Source organism: Rhea americana, unplaced genomic scaffold (genome assembly GCF_003343005.1).
Source record: "Rhea americana isolate MKP2758 unplaced genomic scaffold, rheAme1 scaffold_139, whole genome shotgun sequence".
Lineage (NCBI taxonomy): Eukaryota > Metazoa > Chordata > Aves > Rheiformes > Rheidae > Rhea > Rhea americana.
The window spans coordinates 1,584,459-1,600,395 of NW_028185472.1; the positions used below are offsets into that span (position 1 = coordinate 1,584,459).

Genomic DNA, 15,937 nt, shown 5'->3' on the forward strand with positions numbered 1-15,937 from the left:
AAAAGTACTACGTCCACATTTCCACCCAGTGCTCCATCTTTTGGTTCAAACCTGACCTGTGATCACTGGGCCTGTCCTGTGCTTATGGCTTACTCAGCTGTTAGCAGCTTTATACAACATGTCTCATCTTTTCTCTCTTTCAGCTTTCAAATTTCTCAATCATATTTCTATTCCCTATTTTTGGATTAGATGCTGTCATTTTCTATACATTTGTATCATGCCTGTTACAGGAGAGTTCTGGTTTCCAACATGTCATATAAACTTTAGTCTACATCAGTGTTTCTTTCTTGGGGGTGTGTTCATAATTGTAGTGTTTTTTTCCTCCTACAATCCTCCTAGAATTCACTATCCTGGTAAATTATTATTAGAATGCAGATTCTGATTAATTCTATTTTTGTTACAAAGGCACTCAATGTGTCTTTTTAGTTTGGGCTGATGTGACCTCTGTATTTACATGAATGAAAATATGTCCACATGCACACTTGCACGCACCCGGTGGTCCTGTGTGCTCATACAACTCTTCATGTTGCCCTGACCCTCTCAAAGGTATGTGTTCCAGATGCAACAGAACTGGTCCCAGATGGGGCACTCCCATCTCTTGCAAGCTGTTAAGTTCTCTTCTCACCAGCCAAAATATTTCAGAAGTATTATGAGAAGTGCAGGTGCATGCAATTGTCTTGTCAGGAGCAGCTTCCTTCAAGTTCCACTGCTGTTTCACCTTGCAACCTTAAAGCAGCAGTGCTCACAGAGGGAGTTCTCTGTATGTTAATTAATGTCGGGATTTTCTCTGATGCTGCGTCATGATTCACAGAGCTTCCAAAAGAGTCTTTTGTTAGTTAAAACTAAAATATTTGCAGATGTGCTTTGCAGCAGTAACATCTCTGACTGGAGATCGCTCTTTGTGGAAGCAGGAGTAAAGACCTGCAGGGCCAATTGACTGTGCGGCCCAGAACTTTAGGTTCCTCTGGCAACTAGCATTACTCCTGAATCAGTGAGGAGAACTTTGTCCATGGCTTCAACATACAGCAAGTGTTCTGTAGTCTGGGCTACGGCCCTCCTGACTTACACCGAAGTTGGCTACAGAAGAGTCAAATCTACTGTCCGTGAATGGGACTGGAATTGATTTGAGAGTGTTCACATTGCAGCATGAAACTTTTTTGTGGCAAAACACATTGTGTTAGGAAGTACAAGACAAAGAAAAAGGGGGGGGGGGGCAAAGAGAGAGAGAGAGAGACAACCCAGACCAGAAAAAAAAAAAAAAAGGTGAAGGAATCAGGTATGGTCTTCAGTTTTGCTGGCTTAATACACAGAGCCTTTTTCAGAAGCACTTGTTTAACAGTATGAAAATAAGTGACCGCTTGTATTTCCCTGTGTCCAGCAGCTTAATGAAAAGAAAATTCTACACTAAAACTAGCCTGGAATTTGAGAAACTGATCAGTGCCTTAAGTGGGTCATGAAATCAGCAATATACTTTCTTCATGTTAGTCAGAACTGTCATATTTGAGCTTATGGGTATGTTGGCCTTGATTTATGGTAGGTTCTGCTTTTAAAATTTGATTTAATTTCTCTCTTATAGGCATGCAGCTTGCAAATCTAATAATAAACTTGGGTAAATATTATTTTGGGAGGCATCTGTTCCTTAAGAAAGACTTAGATCCAATGTTTGTTTTCTTTAAAAATTATGTAGAGTGTAAAGAGTCCCTAGAAGATCATTTATGAGGTCTTTGCACACAATGATGTACAGGGATTTTATGATCATTCAGGATAGGCAAGCTTGAATAAGTTATTGGAAAAAAATGTGACAAGCTGCAATATTAGGGGCCTATCTGGTCACAGCTACAGTAATGCAAACTGCAAGTATTCCCTATTATCCTGCAGGTTAAGGGACTGGGTAGCAAATGACATCAGCAGAAACTGGTAAGTAAGCTTGCAGAAAGAACTATATTTATACGTGAAGGGAATTTCTATGTGTCTGTGGCTTACTTTATCCTTGTGTCTTGGTACCAGATAGTTATGTCCTATTTCTGTAGAGGCACATTGCCTAGATACACAAACTTCAGCAGAGGAGTTGGAGCTTACGGCAGCTGAGATTTTATGCCTGTAACACAGAGTGGCCTTAGGCAGAAAGAGAAGTGTCATATGACTGAGATTTTATATGACTGCATCTGGGGAGTGTATAGTAAATATGATGCCCCAGAAGGGAAAACAATAAAAATTTCAGGCCATGAGGCAACATTAGATCAGCTATCCTAATTGTCTGTACTTCAAGGGTTATAAAACTTTATCTAAAGCACCACATAGCATGTCCAGTGTACTTTCTTCAACCAGAGTGAGTCTAAACTGCTGCAGCCAGGGAAGAGGTGATCCTAAGGCAGTATCAGTGCTTGAGGCTCCTGCAGTGGTAAGGAACTGAAAAAGCAAGATAGATCTAAATAATCTCTGTGAACAAACCATACCCTGTAAGTCAGAAGGGTTAAAATCCCAAATACCTGTTTATTTCATCTTAGAAACACTATTTTAACCCTATATTTGGCTGATCCCATCAGACAGGCATCTGGGGATTTTTTTTTGATGTGTCAATGCATTAGTCTATGTTATGCAGTGTCCCTTTTGCAGACCTGGTTTGTCCACGGTGTTCACAAACAGTACAAAAACATCAAAAAGCACAGACAAGAGAACCTCTACCTCAGCTTGTAAAAGCATTCTTTGCCCACCTCTTGAATTAACTGGCTGTACAACATCTCTGCAGCATCTGGCTTGTCTCTAGTCTTTTTTTCCTGCAAGATGCACTCTGAGAGCAATGCAAAGCTGTTCTTTTTCCCCATGGCCCATAAAGAGAAGACATGAACAAGGGAACTGTTAATGTATTCCAAAATCAGAAGGGACCCCATCACCATATTCTTTTATCTTCTGCAATTTTCCCTAGAAAGTGCATTAAAGTATATATTATTAAAGACAACTAATCCACATTTTTGAAGTCCAAGAATCTCGATTTAAGAACACCAGGTTAGTCTCTACCTCTGGTAAACTGTTCTTGTCTTTAATTGCCCACTGTGTAGTTCTTTATTATTCAGATAGTCTGAGGTCTCCACTAGAGAAAGGAATTCTGAGCTATGTTACTGTGATAGGTTTGAGATTTGGTAAAAGAATTATATTTTGTTTTAGAAATACAAAGTTGGCCTTATGCAATGTAATGTTAAAAAAGATGGAAGACAGTTAAGTCCCCAGTTTGATTTGCCACCATTTTTGCATTATCTTTTTCTACACCTACGCCTATACCTCTGCAAAGTTAGTAGGACATTCCACATGCATGGAATTAGGCAGGTGAGTATGTCCGTTTCTGGATCAGGATCAGAAAGTTTGGAATCCATATAAAAGATCCTTTATGCTAGACCTAAATGGTGGGGAGGTAGGATAGAACCGTTTATCATTTTCTGCTGATCCAAATAATGGACTGTGCAGTCAGCTCAAGTATGTTAATTTGGGTTATATGTGTAGAGTAAATGGTGCCAGCATAAACATGCCTCACTTAGTTCTTAGCAATTATTTGAAATTTATGAAAGAATCACCAAGATGTAGCTCTTCGAAGAATTTTCAACAAACTGAATTGGAACAATCTGTTGTCATATGAGAACAAAGATGTCTGGGAAAGAGATTCGCTTTATAATTTTATTCTCCACCTTTGGAAGTGAAATTTTTTAATAACATTTCTGTCCTGTAAACAACATGTGATCTGAAGAAAGTAGCAGTGGCTCAGGCATGGGAGAAAGCATGTCTCAAGTGTCTTTGTCTTGTCAAACAGAGCTTGAATTGTTTCTTTCATAAGGGACCTTGGAACCACATTGTCCCATCTCCATGTCCTATGGATGGCTTGCTGTGGGCTCTCAGATTTAGATGGGATCTCTTCCTGCAGCTCTCTAAAAGTAAGTATAGATGTGTCCTGAGAAACAATTATCTCATGACTATTTTCAGTGATACTCTTCTCTGTAATTGTAATCCTTGTTCTCACTCTTTGATTTTCTGAAGGACCTTGATTGAGCACTCTGACTTGCGTGTATTAGTTTAAAAGATCCTACAGTATTTTTTAAAATGAGTTGTAACATTTAGTTCTGATGCTGAAAATGCCTAATACAGGTATAGCATTTGTTTCCACTTTAGCCCTACTTACTTAAGGTAGCACTGGCCAGTCTTGAAAAATTTTATGTCCATGCTAATGTGCTAAATTCAATCTGTGTCATGTAATATCTCAAAGAATAAAAAATATTTAGTAAAGCTTGAATGTTACTTGTGCAAACCTGTGGTTTACCTCTCCTGTTTACTTCTACTGAGGAACTCTACATAGCTTATAACAATATATGTGACCTGAGCCAACTGAGCTTGTTGGAACATCTTGAGGTTTTGGACTTGGAAGGGAACAATATTGAGGACATCAACCAGATGCTGTATCTGGGACTTTGTTACAAACTGAGCAGCCTGACAGTGGAGGGCAACCTTATTTGTCTGAAGCCAAATGCAGAGTCTGCAGAGGTGAGAATTTGGTTTGAACTCACTGTGTTAATTTTTCCAGTGCTTTTCTATTTTGAGTTGAAAATGAGAAATGTTAGTGCATCTTCTTGTTGTATGATTCTGAGCGATGACATGGGATGCCTTTTCCATCTTTCGTTTGTATACCTTTTGAAAGGTCCTCTTGTGGGTATTGGCCACATTTGACCGTAAAATACAAGGAGAACTGGGAGGAGTGAGGCCTGTTCCTGAACAATGTGCGTCTTCCAACCTGTGATAATAAGGTTAAACTGGAATCAGCTGTTTTTTCAAGGGTACTTCCCACACATATTGCTTAACACTTAACTGTTTAATACCGTATCTGTCAGAATTGCAGATCGAATTTCTTCTTGCTTTTTATAATCAGCCTAGCTCCTTTCCTAGGTCACCACGAATCAGAGGGCAGGCTTTTCAGTTTTGGATGTTCTTTTTAATTTTTTTTATTTACTCTGTTTTTAGCAAGAAAATATTATTTTCTCAGTCCTCTTTCTGCCACTGTTCCCAAACAGAGTTCTCTGTCTCCATACTAGCTAGCCAAAACCCTGATCTCAGACTGTCCCAGTCCGCAGACAGCTCTGGCCTCCAACAGGTGGCCACCCAAGCTCTGTTCGTAACAGAATGAAATGGGATTCTGAAAGATTGATGACTTAGCCTTTCAGTTTCTTCATTATCCTGAAGAATTTTCTTCTCAAAAATGTTAATTTAGGGGCAAAAATAGTTCAGTTCCCCCCAGGAACACATCACTTCCCTTTCTGTTCAGGAATGGCACAGATACAGAATAGCAGAATGATTGAAGTTGGAAGAGACCTCTGGAGATGATCTCATCCAACCTCCCTGCTCATGCAGGGTCACTAGAACATGTTGCCCTGGATTGTGTCAAGATGGGCTAGTGGGACAGCTTTTAGTTGTTATCTGGAAGCTCAATGGCAAAAATGCTGAAATTTGCTGCAGGATGCCAGCTCCTCCATGCCTTGCGTGAGAAATCCATGGCAATAAAAATTGATTAGGCTGTAACAAAACTAGTTCCCATCTGTAATGGAAGTAGTGTCTGCCATAGGCAAATTGAGCAGTCTGGAGAGTACTGTGACTTCCCCTAGAACAGGCATAGGATTTCCTCTTGACATAATTGCATGGGCCTTTTCCTGAGGTCCAGCCAGTGCCAAAACCAGGAGAAGGCTGCTTATAATTTGTACAGTAGGCATCTCTTCCCACTGCCTGCAGTGCAAACAGGAATCTAAATAGAAGACCACATTCTCCTTCATCACAATTCTGCAGCAAGGACAGGGACCCAGCTGAATGGATCCTTCTAGCCTGTAGGGATCTTAGCACAAGTTAGACTGGCACATGGGATGTGCCAGTTGTGATGTTTTAACTGGATAACTCTCCTCTCAAAAGACTTTGATGTTTCTGTGGGAGAGATCTGCATGCCAACAGCAGATGTTCCAGGTTAACCACATTCAAAAGTTGAATTGTCAGAAAAAAGAATTCTTGTGATTACTAGGAAAGGCTGTAAGAATTGATTGTTGTCCTTTCCCTTTAAAAGGTTAAAATAAAATGTCAAAAAAGACATTTGTAAAAGCTGAAGATAAAAAATACAGTGGTTCACTATTTGCAGTCCGTAGAATCAGGTCTGTGGAGGTGTTTTGGTAAGGACATGAGATTATTTGTGTTACAAAGACAAAAACAACATAATACATGATCTGCTTTGTGTTTCAGGGTGCACAACAAAAAAAGTAAGGGARATTTAATAAACAGACTCAAAGCTATTATCTACCTTACTCTATTTCACTTTTGTCTGCTTCAGAAAACATGTTTGGGATATAAAAATAAGCATTTTTGCATTTACTGAAAAGGTAATCAGGAAAATCAGAGTTTAAGAAACTTGGTCAAATAAGACTGTTCCTCATTTTGTTCACCTAGCATCAAATGCATATCATCAGATGATACTTTATAACAAAGTATGCTATATATAATCATTGAGGTGTTCTGGAAGATTATGCATACTCACACATACAGACATAAGTATGTAATATACAGTAGTTTCCAAGAATGGCACATCCCCTAATGGCACCGTAATGAGCTGATATTGCAGAGGTAAGAAAGCAGACTAGGAGCTGGTACTGTGCTTCCACTGTGCCATGTTCCATTGCTTCCTGCTTTATTTGAGTAATCATACCCCTGCAATTCATTCACATGAAAGATTGGCTTTGATACGTCTCCTGGATTTAAGCTTGAAAACTGAGGTATTGTCTCTAAAACTCAGTTGTACAGTAGAAATGTAGATATTTTAAATCCTCACACTTAGATCTGAACATTTATCGGCAATTTTTTGATGTAATTATTGGCCTGATCATACCCCTCAGTAAAGGGAGAAGCACAAGGTAGTACTTTAGTTATCATAATTTTCCTCTCTGGAATACAAAATAAAGTATTATACATTTTCCTTCATACTTTGAACTGGTACAAGTTTGTAATAGGGTTACGTCATAGTTGCCCTTGACTTGTTTAGCTGAAGAAATCAGAATTTGTGGGATGCTGCAGTGCAACCAGACCTCAGAGAGGAGCAATGTGTGTCCTACTGCCATTTTTATGCTGGATGGCTGCCTCTGTTTTTATTCAAGTAGTTGCATTCAAATGCGGGCCAGAATTTTGTGGGACGCTCTCTGCAGTGATATGTTTTTCCTTGTGCCATAAAATAGTCAAACTGTAAATTACCTGCTGTTTCCCACGTAGTCCCTGTGTTGGGAAGCTGCTCAGCCTTGGGGTGATTACAGAGCCTACCTTGTCCTCAGCTACTCAGAGCTTCTCTGTGGGCCTTATCACTGTCTTGTTTTCAACTATGGTGTTCACAGTTCTTCAGGGTATAGAAAAATCACCAGAAACATAGAAAAGGATACATGTGGACTTTGTGCACTAGGTGGCTAGCTTTTATCCTCAAGCTCCTTATTGTATTGTACCCCATACTACAGCTCTGTAAAAGCCCTCTTGTTTATTTACTTTTTTATCTACAGAACGGTCCAGCTAGATTTATTGTTCTTTCTTCAGATTGCCTGCTTGCTTTCTGTAATTTGATTTTTAGATGAGCTCATCTTTCTCTGTTATCTAGACCGAAAGCAACAACCTGGTGATAAATTCTGCAGCCTCTGTTGCAGTAATGTAACATGAGTGTAACAGGATGCCTCACTCAGACAGCACATGGCTATAAATTGGCTGTAGCCCAGATACTGTTCAGAGTACATGTGGTGCGTGATGGCATGGTGATTGGTTGACCCCTTTTCTAAATTAGGATTAAAGGCCAAGTTAGAGGAGTTTGGTGTCTGCCACTTCTTAACAGCCAACAAATAAATGCTTTTTTTGGTAATTTCCTTCTGCCAGCCTTGGTGTTACATGATGTGGAGGGATAGAGTGCATAGCAGTCCAGGTACCACAGAAAGATTTCTGTTTGTGACAAATCCGTATTGAATTAAGACTTAGCTTTCTGCGGTTTTCTGCTATTGCATATAATATTGTAAGAAACATAACATTTATCAGGATCAAACAACTGATTTATACGTAGCTGTTAGTGTTTAAGGAAGCCATTCATATTCTGCCTCTAGCAGTGCATTCTTGCTTTATACTTTCTTTAAGTAAAAAGAAATGTGTGAGATCACCATCACTGTTTGCTGCCTTTTTTTAATCTTAGACTATTTTAACTGAAAATATTTCCATTGCAAAACTGCTTGACCCAGTCTGCCCTGAGGTGTTGCAAAATTTTCCCAGAGACAATGGTACCACATGGCAGTGTCTTTCTAGTGCTAGAATCCACCAAAATAACCCAATTCACAGTGTGCTCTGAGCATAGTTAAAACTGTTCTTGACTGACCTTGCTGTTCAGCGACCTCAGGCATTGAGAAGTGCTTGGGAATGGTTTTGTGTGATATGCAGTTAGCTGCACCCATTCTGTCCACAGTGAGCCCATGTGCTTTGGAGTGGTATGTAGCTTTCCCAGTGCTCAGAAGAAACCCAAGTACAGTAGGTTTTAGTCTCTTGTGCACCTGTGGTTGGTATGCAGCCTCTTGCAGAGGAAAGCATGATTTAAAATATATCATCTCTTCTAACATCATACAAAATGATACTTGGAAACTCTGAAGACTGTCCCAGACAAACAGTGCAGCTCATTCACTACAGCTCGTTTATGGATGTGCTCCCAAACCAGGGAAAAGGGTTGGCCACGTGGTGTGGGTGGTCAGGGTTCCTATGGACATCAGTGGTCTTCTTCAGTTTTGTACAACATACGTGATACAAAGAAATACCAAGGTCACCAGTAAATAAACAGCAAAGGAGCCTTTGGGGTGGGGATATGTTTGTGCCACTCGGGACATGTTCACAAACAATTTGAGTTGCAGTTACAAGAGAAAGCACAGTGGAAAAGTAATTCCTGATTATGTTTATTTCTGTTGAATGAAGTGGGCAGGTTTACCTTTTAGATGCAATTCAAGTTATGTGACAATCAGGCAAATTGAACACTGCTGTGTTACTGGTAGAAGTCGGCAGTCTGTTGAATAAACTGTTCAATTGACAACTCTCTCATTTTTTCTAGAGACCAGATTATAATTATAGAGTTGAAGTGAAAAAACTCATTCCCCACTTGGAATATTTGGATGAAATACCAGCCAGCCAGACTGTCATCCCTCCTTCTAAGAAGATGAATGAGGACTGGCTAATCATCAAGGAATCCATCAAGGAAGGTGGTTTAGCTGGAGATATTTCATGGTCAGGTATGTCAAGTTTCCTATGGGGGTCAATTTTTCGTGTTGTGTGTGAATAGGAGAGATGAAGAGCAAGCGGGTCTCTTCAGAGCTAGACTTCATTATAGTGGGGGCAGGGCAGGGAGAAGAACGTCATCTTTTTTACTGGGGAAACGAGAAAGTTGGAATTCAACATGGTTCAGGAATCATCTTCACCTTGTATTTTCACTTCAAACTTTTGATCACTGTTCTGTACGTTCATTCTGGCTGTGCTCGGCCTTTCTTCCTAGCTGTGCCCAATCCTTGTCCCTAGTGCATGGCTTATCTGTGGCCCTAAGAAGGTCATTAGGCTCCCTTTTGTCTGAGATGTGCTCTATCCATTTAAATTTTGAACATTTGTAACAGTGCCTTGTAAGCAAGCATGTAAGCTGCCTGTCCTCTGGGAAACCTGCAAAGAGTGGACCAGGCTGTTAGTAAGCGCTGAAATCATTGATGGGCTTGCTCTGCTAAAGAAAGAGATCTGTGCTTAGCAAGGGTTGCACACAGCTTTAGATGGGTTGATGCTAATGCCAGGACTCAGGTGCTGATGAGGGTGGACTCTGGTGAGTCCACTAGGCTCACCAGGCTTGGCACCTTAGCTCCACAGCCATTCAGGCTACCCTGGCAGCCAGCAAGGCCATTGAGCCCCTAGCAGTTGCCAAGTCCAAGGATAGTCTTAGAGTCCTGTAGTCCTGCAAGGAGGAGCAGAACTCATGTGCACCTCTGATGGTATTCTTTAGCTTTCAGCACTTGTTTAAATGTAGACAGTAATGTTGCATAGTTCTCACTAAGCTGAGTGAGACTTTTTTACAACCTGCTGCATATTCTTAGTGCTGCTTTTAACCAGCTGGTGGAGGGGGCTCATGTGGTGAGGAAACATCAGCTGTCACGGTAGTTCTTGTGCTGAGCTAAGGAATACAGACAGAATGGACTGCAGTCTGGTTATTTCTTCCCAAATTGAGCTTTGAGGTTACAGAATTAAATGAAAGCTGTCCTATGCTGGGCACCAATATCAGAAAAATGCAAGTGAGTCCTAAAGCATCAAGCAGATCTTTGCATTAGCTGGGAATCTAGTACTTAGCATTTATTCTGCATGACTGAAAGGAGCACCAGCTTGGATGTGAATGTTTCAACAACAGCTGTTCTCAACCCTTTCCATGGTAGCTGTCAATCCCATGTAGCTTGGTTGTAGCAGGATTTCCTACTCCAGTTTAATAATAGGAAAGGCAGTTTGGTTATCATCTCTTGATGGCAGCTACATCCTAGCAACTGAGCTTGTATGATCTGGTAATAGATCTATTCCTTTTTTTAAAAAAATACTTTTGTGATTAAATCCATTACATTCATTAGTATACAGCAAATGGTTTGCAAATAAATCTGTTGCTCCCCTGCTTGTAGCCTTGGTTATAGTTCAGATGTCCCTGCTTTTACATATCATGCCACATGCACTTTACCTCATACCATTAAATATTACAGAGTATTTCCTATAACTTCTCCTGTTGCTTCCCATTAGTGTGGGCAAGGCAGTTGGCTTCCCGACCCCTGCAGTTGTGGTATGCCTGCCAACTGTACTCCATTAAAAATTTACTTTGTTTTGGAATAACTATATACATTTGTCCTTTGTTTAATCCCTATGGGTCCAAATCATTAGCTGTAATAATAGTTACGGTAGGAAAAAAATGCATTAAAATCTGATCCCTTGGTGATCCTGCTTTAGCAGCATCAGCTATGGTTCTAATTGATATAGCTGGTCAACAGAAGCAACAGGGAACTGGCAAAAAATTCTCAATTTTTGTTGTGTTGTAGTATAACCGGACTTACCTTTTCACCTTCAGCAATGAACTGATGAGTTTACATGGTCAGGTTCAGACATCCCCATATTCTTTTTCTTCCCAATAGCAATGTTGATTCAAGTACTTTGCATGTGCTGTGTATTTCATGGTTTTGTGTTAATACCGTGGCTAAGATATTTTAAAGGTCCCCAACACTGAACTCTTAAAGAAATAGCCATATTATTACTGTGCTGATTGCTCCACTGTGGAGCTTTTAGGTGCTCAACACTTTAAAAAGCAAGCTATTCATATAGGAATGGAAATGCAAGTTACTCTCCTATGGTATATTGACTGCACATGCTGCTCTTACAGATGTGTACTGCTCCCAAAACTGTGTGCAGTCGTGCAGGTAAGAATTCAAGGATATGTCTGCCTTCGCTGGCTTTTGTATAATCCATTCTGGCCTGTAGTTTTATGAAAACTCAGTTATCATCTTTCTTTCTGTGGTAGAGCAAATATTTGTCTCTGAGGCAACTTTGAAAAAATCTGTCACTGCAATTCACAAATTTCCATAATTCATAGTACATGGTTTGTTCTGATTGACTATTGGCTGTGGTAAGGTGGCTGTTACCATCTGCAGTGTCTCTGTGCACTTAAGCTGTATGTTTTAAGACCTGAAGACTGGACTGCACCTGTGTCAAAAGAGGGAGATCGCCTATAGTGGTTCCCCTGGGGCTGTGAGGGCAGGTGGGCAGCAAATGAGAGGCAGGGGAAATAGCAGACGTTTGGACACGTCCAGGTTGGGCTGTGTGGCAGTCAGAGGCTGCCAGTGGGCACAGACCTGTTCCTGACCACTTCCTCAGCCAGCAGCAGGTCACTGGCACCTGGAAGCGGGATGAGGAGGGAGAGGGACTCTGATTTAGTTGAGTGACTTCAGATAATGCTGTCTCCAGAGGGTAACTGGGCGAGATCGTGTGCGGTATGAGCAAGCACCCTGTTTCCAGGCTTGCCCAGTTCAGGTGTGTTTCTTACAATAGTAATGATATTTCTCCATCCTTCACAACTCCAAGCATGGAGAGGTAAGGCAGTGTACAATGACGGTATGGTTTAAATCCTGCATGACTGTGCTTACACTAGTGAAATCTTTCAGATTCGTATCTTGGGGCAGTAGCAAGGCAGTCTGGATCCAGTCCAAGACCCCCCACAACTTCCAGACCCGGGACTGCACAATGGCCTGCTTATGCAGGGCGAGCCAGCAATGCCCATCTGCCGTATGGTGGCTGTCCTCTTCCAGATCCCACTCTTTCTAATGGCCTGTTTCTGGAAGATGACTCCAGTGATTTGACACATGGTAATATATGTATTTTTTAATCCTGTTCTTTCCCACACCTTCGCCTCCTTCTTATGTTATTAGTGCTGATGAAAGCCTGGGCTTTGGATACCACCCACCATGCTGCTGCTACATCAAGTTCAGCATAGGGTTTTTTTTTAGCATGAAGCTTACTGCTCTAGCCTGAGTGTTCTTTCATTTTCCCCTGCAGTAAAGTGGAAGCCTTCTGCATCTCTCCCCCTCAGCATTGCCCTGTAGATTTTACGCTGCTCTGTCTCTTGACAGCCACATGCTGCAGTGGCACTCCCTTGTTGAGGTTGACTGTTCTGATTTCCCTTAAGTTACACAGCAACCTTTATAAGGCTCACTAAAATCTAGCTTAGATGAAAAAATCTGGGCACACTTTGTTCAGTCATGTAAACACGATCCAGACAAAATAGTCCTAGAAAGGCATGACAAAGGGCAAGGAAATTAAAGTAGAAAACAAAGATATCCCTGGGAGTTGCTGGCTGAATTCCTGGGGACAACTAGGTGGGAAGGGAGGTCACTTCTATTATTTTACACTTCCCAAGGCATTCTTGCCTGGTTCCTGAGAATGCCTTGATTCTGCAATTCTGTCAGCTCTCTGAATGCAGGTTAGGTGGGGAGATGGTGTTCGCTCTCCTAGCATTGTGGGCTGTTTCTCCCTAAATGGTAGTCCCACCTCAGTTCTCCACTATAGGTAGGACTTGGCAGTATGAATCTGATGAAGCAATGCAGTGTTGACAACTGAGTGCATTTTCAGAAAAGTGAATGGAAACTGAGTCCAGCCTGCCAGGGAATGAGACCATAATTTTACATGCACTTTTAGATAGCTGGCACTACCAAAAGATGTAGCTCCACCCAACATTGACTATTTCTTCCTGTCCCTGTGCTACCTTGTCTCTTGTTTTGGCACAAGCATTTGTATGATCACATAGAGAACATGATTATGGTAGAGATCCAGCTGAAAAACAACCTAACAAAATTTAAAAAGTGTATTAATTTGAATCTATTGCCTGACCTGGCTTACCGTGTGGCCATACAAGCGTTAGCACTAGCACAGTGGAGGAGGCAGGGCAGGAGCAGGAGAAAACAGATTCTGGTAGAAACAGAGAAACTGCTGCTCCTGACAGCAGTGTCAGGCCATCTCAGTTAAGACTGTGAACCTACATGGTGAAATATTACATCCTTCTATATCTAGGAAATGATTTTGACTGATTTCAAAGACAGCAAAATTTATTGTACATGGGAGTAAAGTATTTTCTTTGTTCCTTTTTTCCTAGGACTCAGTCAAGTTATATGTGGGAACCCCATCAAAGCCCTTCGTGCAAGGAGACAAAAGCTAGGTGTATGTTTTTCTTGTATATTACATGTTCCTGCCAGGCCACCCATGTAAACCCTGTGATAAGCTGAGTTCCCACTGTCATTTATGTGGTCTTGAAGAGGATGAGTCTTGAAGGGGGTAATTCCCACTCTGTGTTCCCTCACAGACATGCCATGAGCTTCCAAATGCAAATTTAGGGCAATTAGTACTAAAAGCCAAACCCAGAAAAATGAACAAATTGCAGGAAGAGAATAGGATGGATCCAAGGCACTGTTAGTACCCCAGTTCTTTGCCATAGAAGGTTGTGGGAGGAAAAGATTCAGGTGATCCTGAGAATGGGAGAAAACACATAATGATTCATGAGCTTGAGACATATAGCTGAGGGACTCCTTGCCCTAACTGAGGGAGGTGGAACTTCTCCATGTCTCTTGTCTGAGAAGGACAATAGAAATCTGGGAGAGGAGTGGCAGCCAAAACCTGATGAACAGTATTGTGTCATTGAATAAAAATATCACCAGGGTGTTCTCTGCATTTTCAATTTGGAAACATAGAAATAAACAGTGGTGAGAATTGTTTCTTTCATCAGAGGGAATTAAAACCATCAACTGTAAAGAAACACATGAAAATCGCATCAACTGCTGGTGACGCATTTCATATCATCTTGCCTGAACAAAATGCGAGGCAGGATTGCAAGATATGGCCATTTTTGAATAACATCTATAAAGCAAAAGATTTTTCATCGGTACTTTTTTGACGTCAGCATAAATATTCAGGTTGCTAGTGCTACAGGATTGTTCCTACTGACTAAATGAATATAAAGGCAAAGTTTGTACATTAGGGAAACTGCATGTATAAGGCATCTGCATCACGACACTGTCTGCAGCTTTACTTAATGCTAACAAAAAATGATAAAAGGACTACTAGAATAAATGTGGCCCTCTCTTTTTTTCTCTGTTGCTGCTGCCCAAACAGTGGAAGCTTTTTTGAAAAAAAAAATTGACCTTTTGGTTGAATTACTGTGTGTTATAAAGTAGAATGTAAAAGAGAACTGATCAGTTCTGTGTTACTGGTCTTAATATGCATACTGACATAGATGTTACACTGTCAGGCCTATTTAAAGGAGAACTATACAACATTGGGGTATAAGTAAGATTTTTGTTACTGCCACCCTGAGTTCTTCCCACAAATCTGCATTCCTACAAATGTAGTGGTGCATTGTGTGATTGGGGCACAGAGCTTTTTAAAGTGAAGAGCAAGAAAATGGTGAGGAGTGATGTGAAAACTTGAGAGGAACAGCAAGTTTTGCCTTCTAAAATTCACAACCTAGACACTGAGCTGGACAGAGTTTCTGAGGTTCTCAAGACAACTTCTGTTATTTTTTTAGCCACCTGCGGTGAGCCCTTTGAAACTATGCAGTTGGAGAGGCAAATACCCTCATGTCTGCAATGAAGAAGAAGATCTGAGCCAGGAAGATATCTTCACTGAACTGAGAGTATGGAGAGAAAAGCATAAACGGTGAGACTGAGAGAGAACTGTAGACTGTCATGCAGTAAAACAGGTATTCATTTTCTGCCTTAATAATAAAATAAACTCTTTGGCCACCTGGTGGCAGTTTCATGGGATACCCTTTCATCTTCAGCTTCCCTGTCTCTGCAGACATAGCCAATAGCCCTATGAGCAGTTCTTTCTGCTGGAATATCTGTGAGATAGACAAAGGAAAACAAAATCCTATCTTCTTTTTAGAGCAAGCTAAAGAGTAGCTTAGGCAGCTTACCTGCTTAGAAAGTGCAAGGAATTACTTCGACTGGTAGGACGTTCTTGGTTCTATCAGTGCTTACCTTTAGATAGAAAGAAGTGAGAGTTGGAGAGGATTTTCAGAAGCATCACATTGGCCTAACCAAATGAAAACTTTGCTACTGATTTCAGAGGGAAGTAGAATTAAGTCTTTTGGGGTTATTGTGTTCAGCTTGCCTGACTTTATGGATAGGATGACTTTCACACCTGGCTTCGTGCAGTTTCCTCCAAAGTCTACCAATAGAGTGCTGCTGTCTTTGTATCAGACCACTTTATGGCAGGATTGTCTTCTATTTTGCATGTCTTCTGTCTGTGAAGTAGTCCGAAGGCTGAAAGGAAAAAGAACACCATATTGAGATTCCTCCGTTTCATAGACAGATGATAGTTT

At 40.9% G+C, this 15,937-nt stretch overlaps 1 protein-coding gene across 2 annotated transcripts in view; it reads left to right on the top strand.

The window, feature by feature from the left end:
* The window catches only part of LRRC56 (leucine rich repeat containing 56), a 65,458-nt gene that overhangs the window by 42,994 nt on the left and 6,527 nt on the right, over positions 1-15,937 (top strand). The window contains exons 5-10 of one of the 2 annotated variants that reach the window (XM_085298458.1): positions 3,827-3,923; positions 4,330-4,527; positions 9,122-9,299; positions 12,231-12,431; positions 13,715-13,779; positions 15,140-15,270. In XM_085298458.1, the coding sequence (XP_085154584.1) occupies positions 3,827-3,923; positions 4,330-4,527; positions 9,122-9,299; positions 12,231-12,431; positions 13,715-13,779; positions 15,140-15,270 (870 nt within the window). Of the gene's footprint in view, positions 1-3,802; positions 3,924-4,329; positions 4,528-9,121; positions 9,300-12,230; positions 12,432-13,714; positions 13,780-15,139; positions 15,271-15,937 lie in introns of both variants that reach the window. The other variant, XM_085298457.1, reaches the window with a different exon arrangement.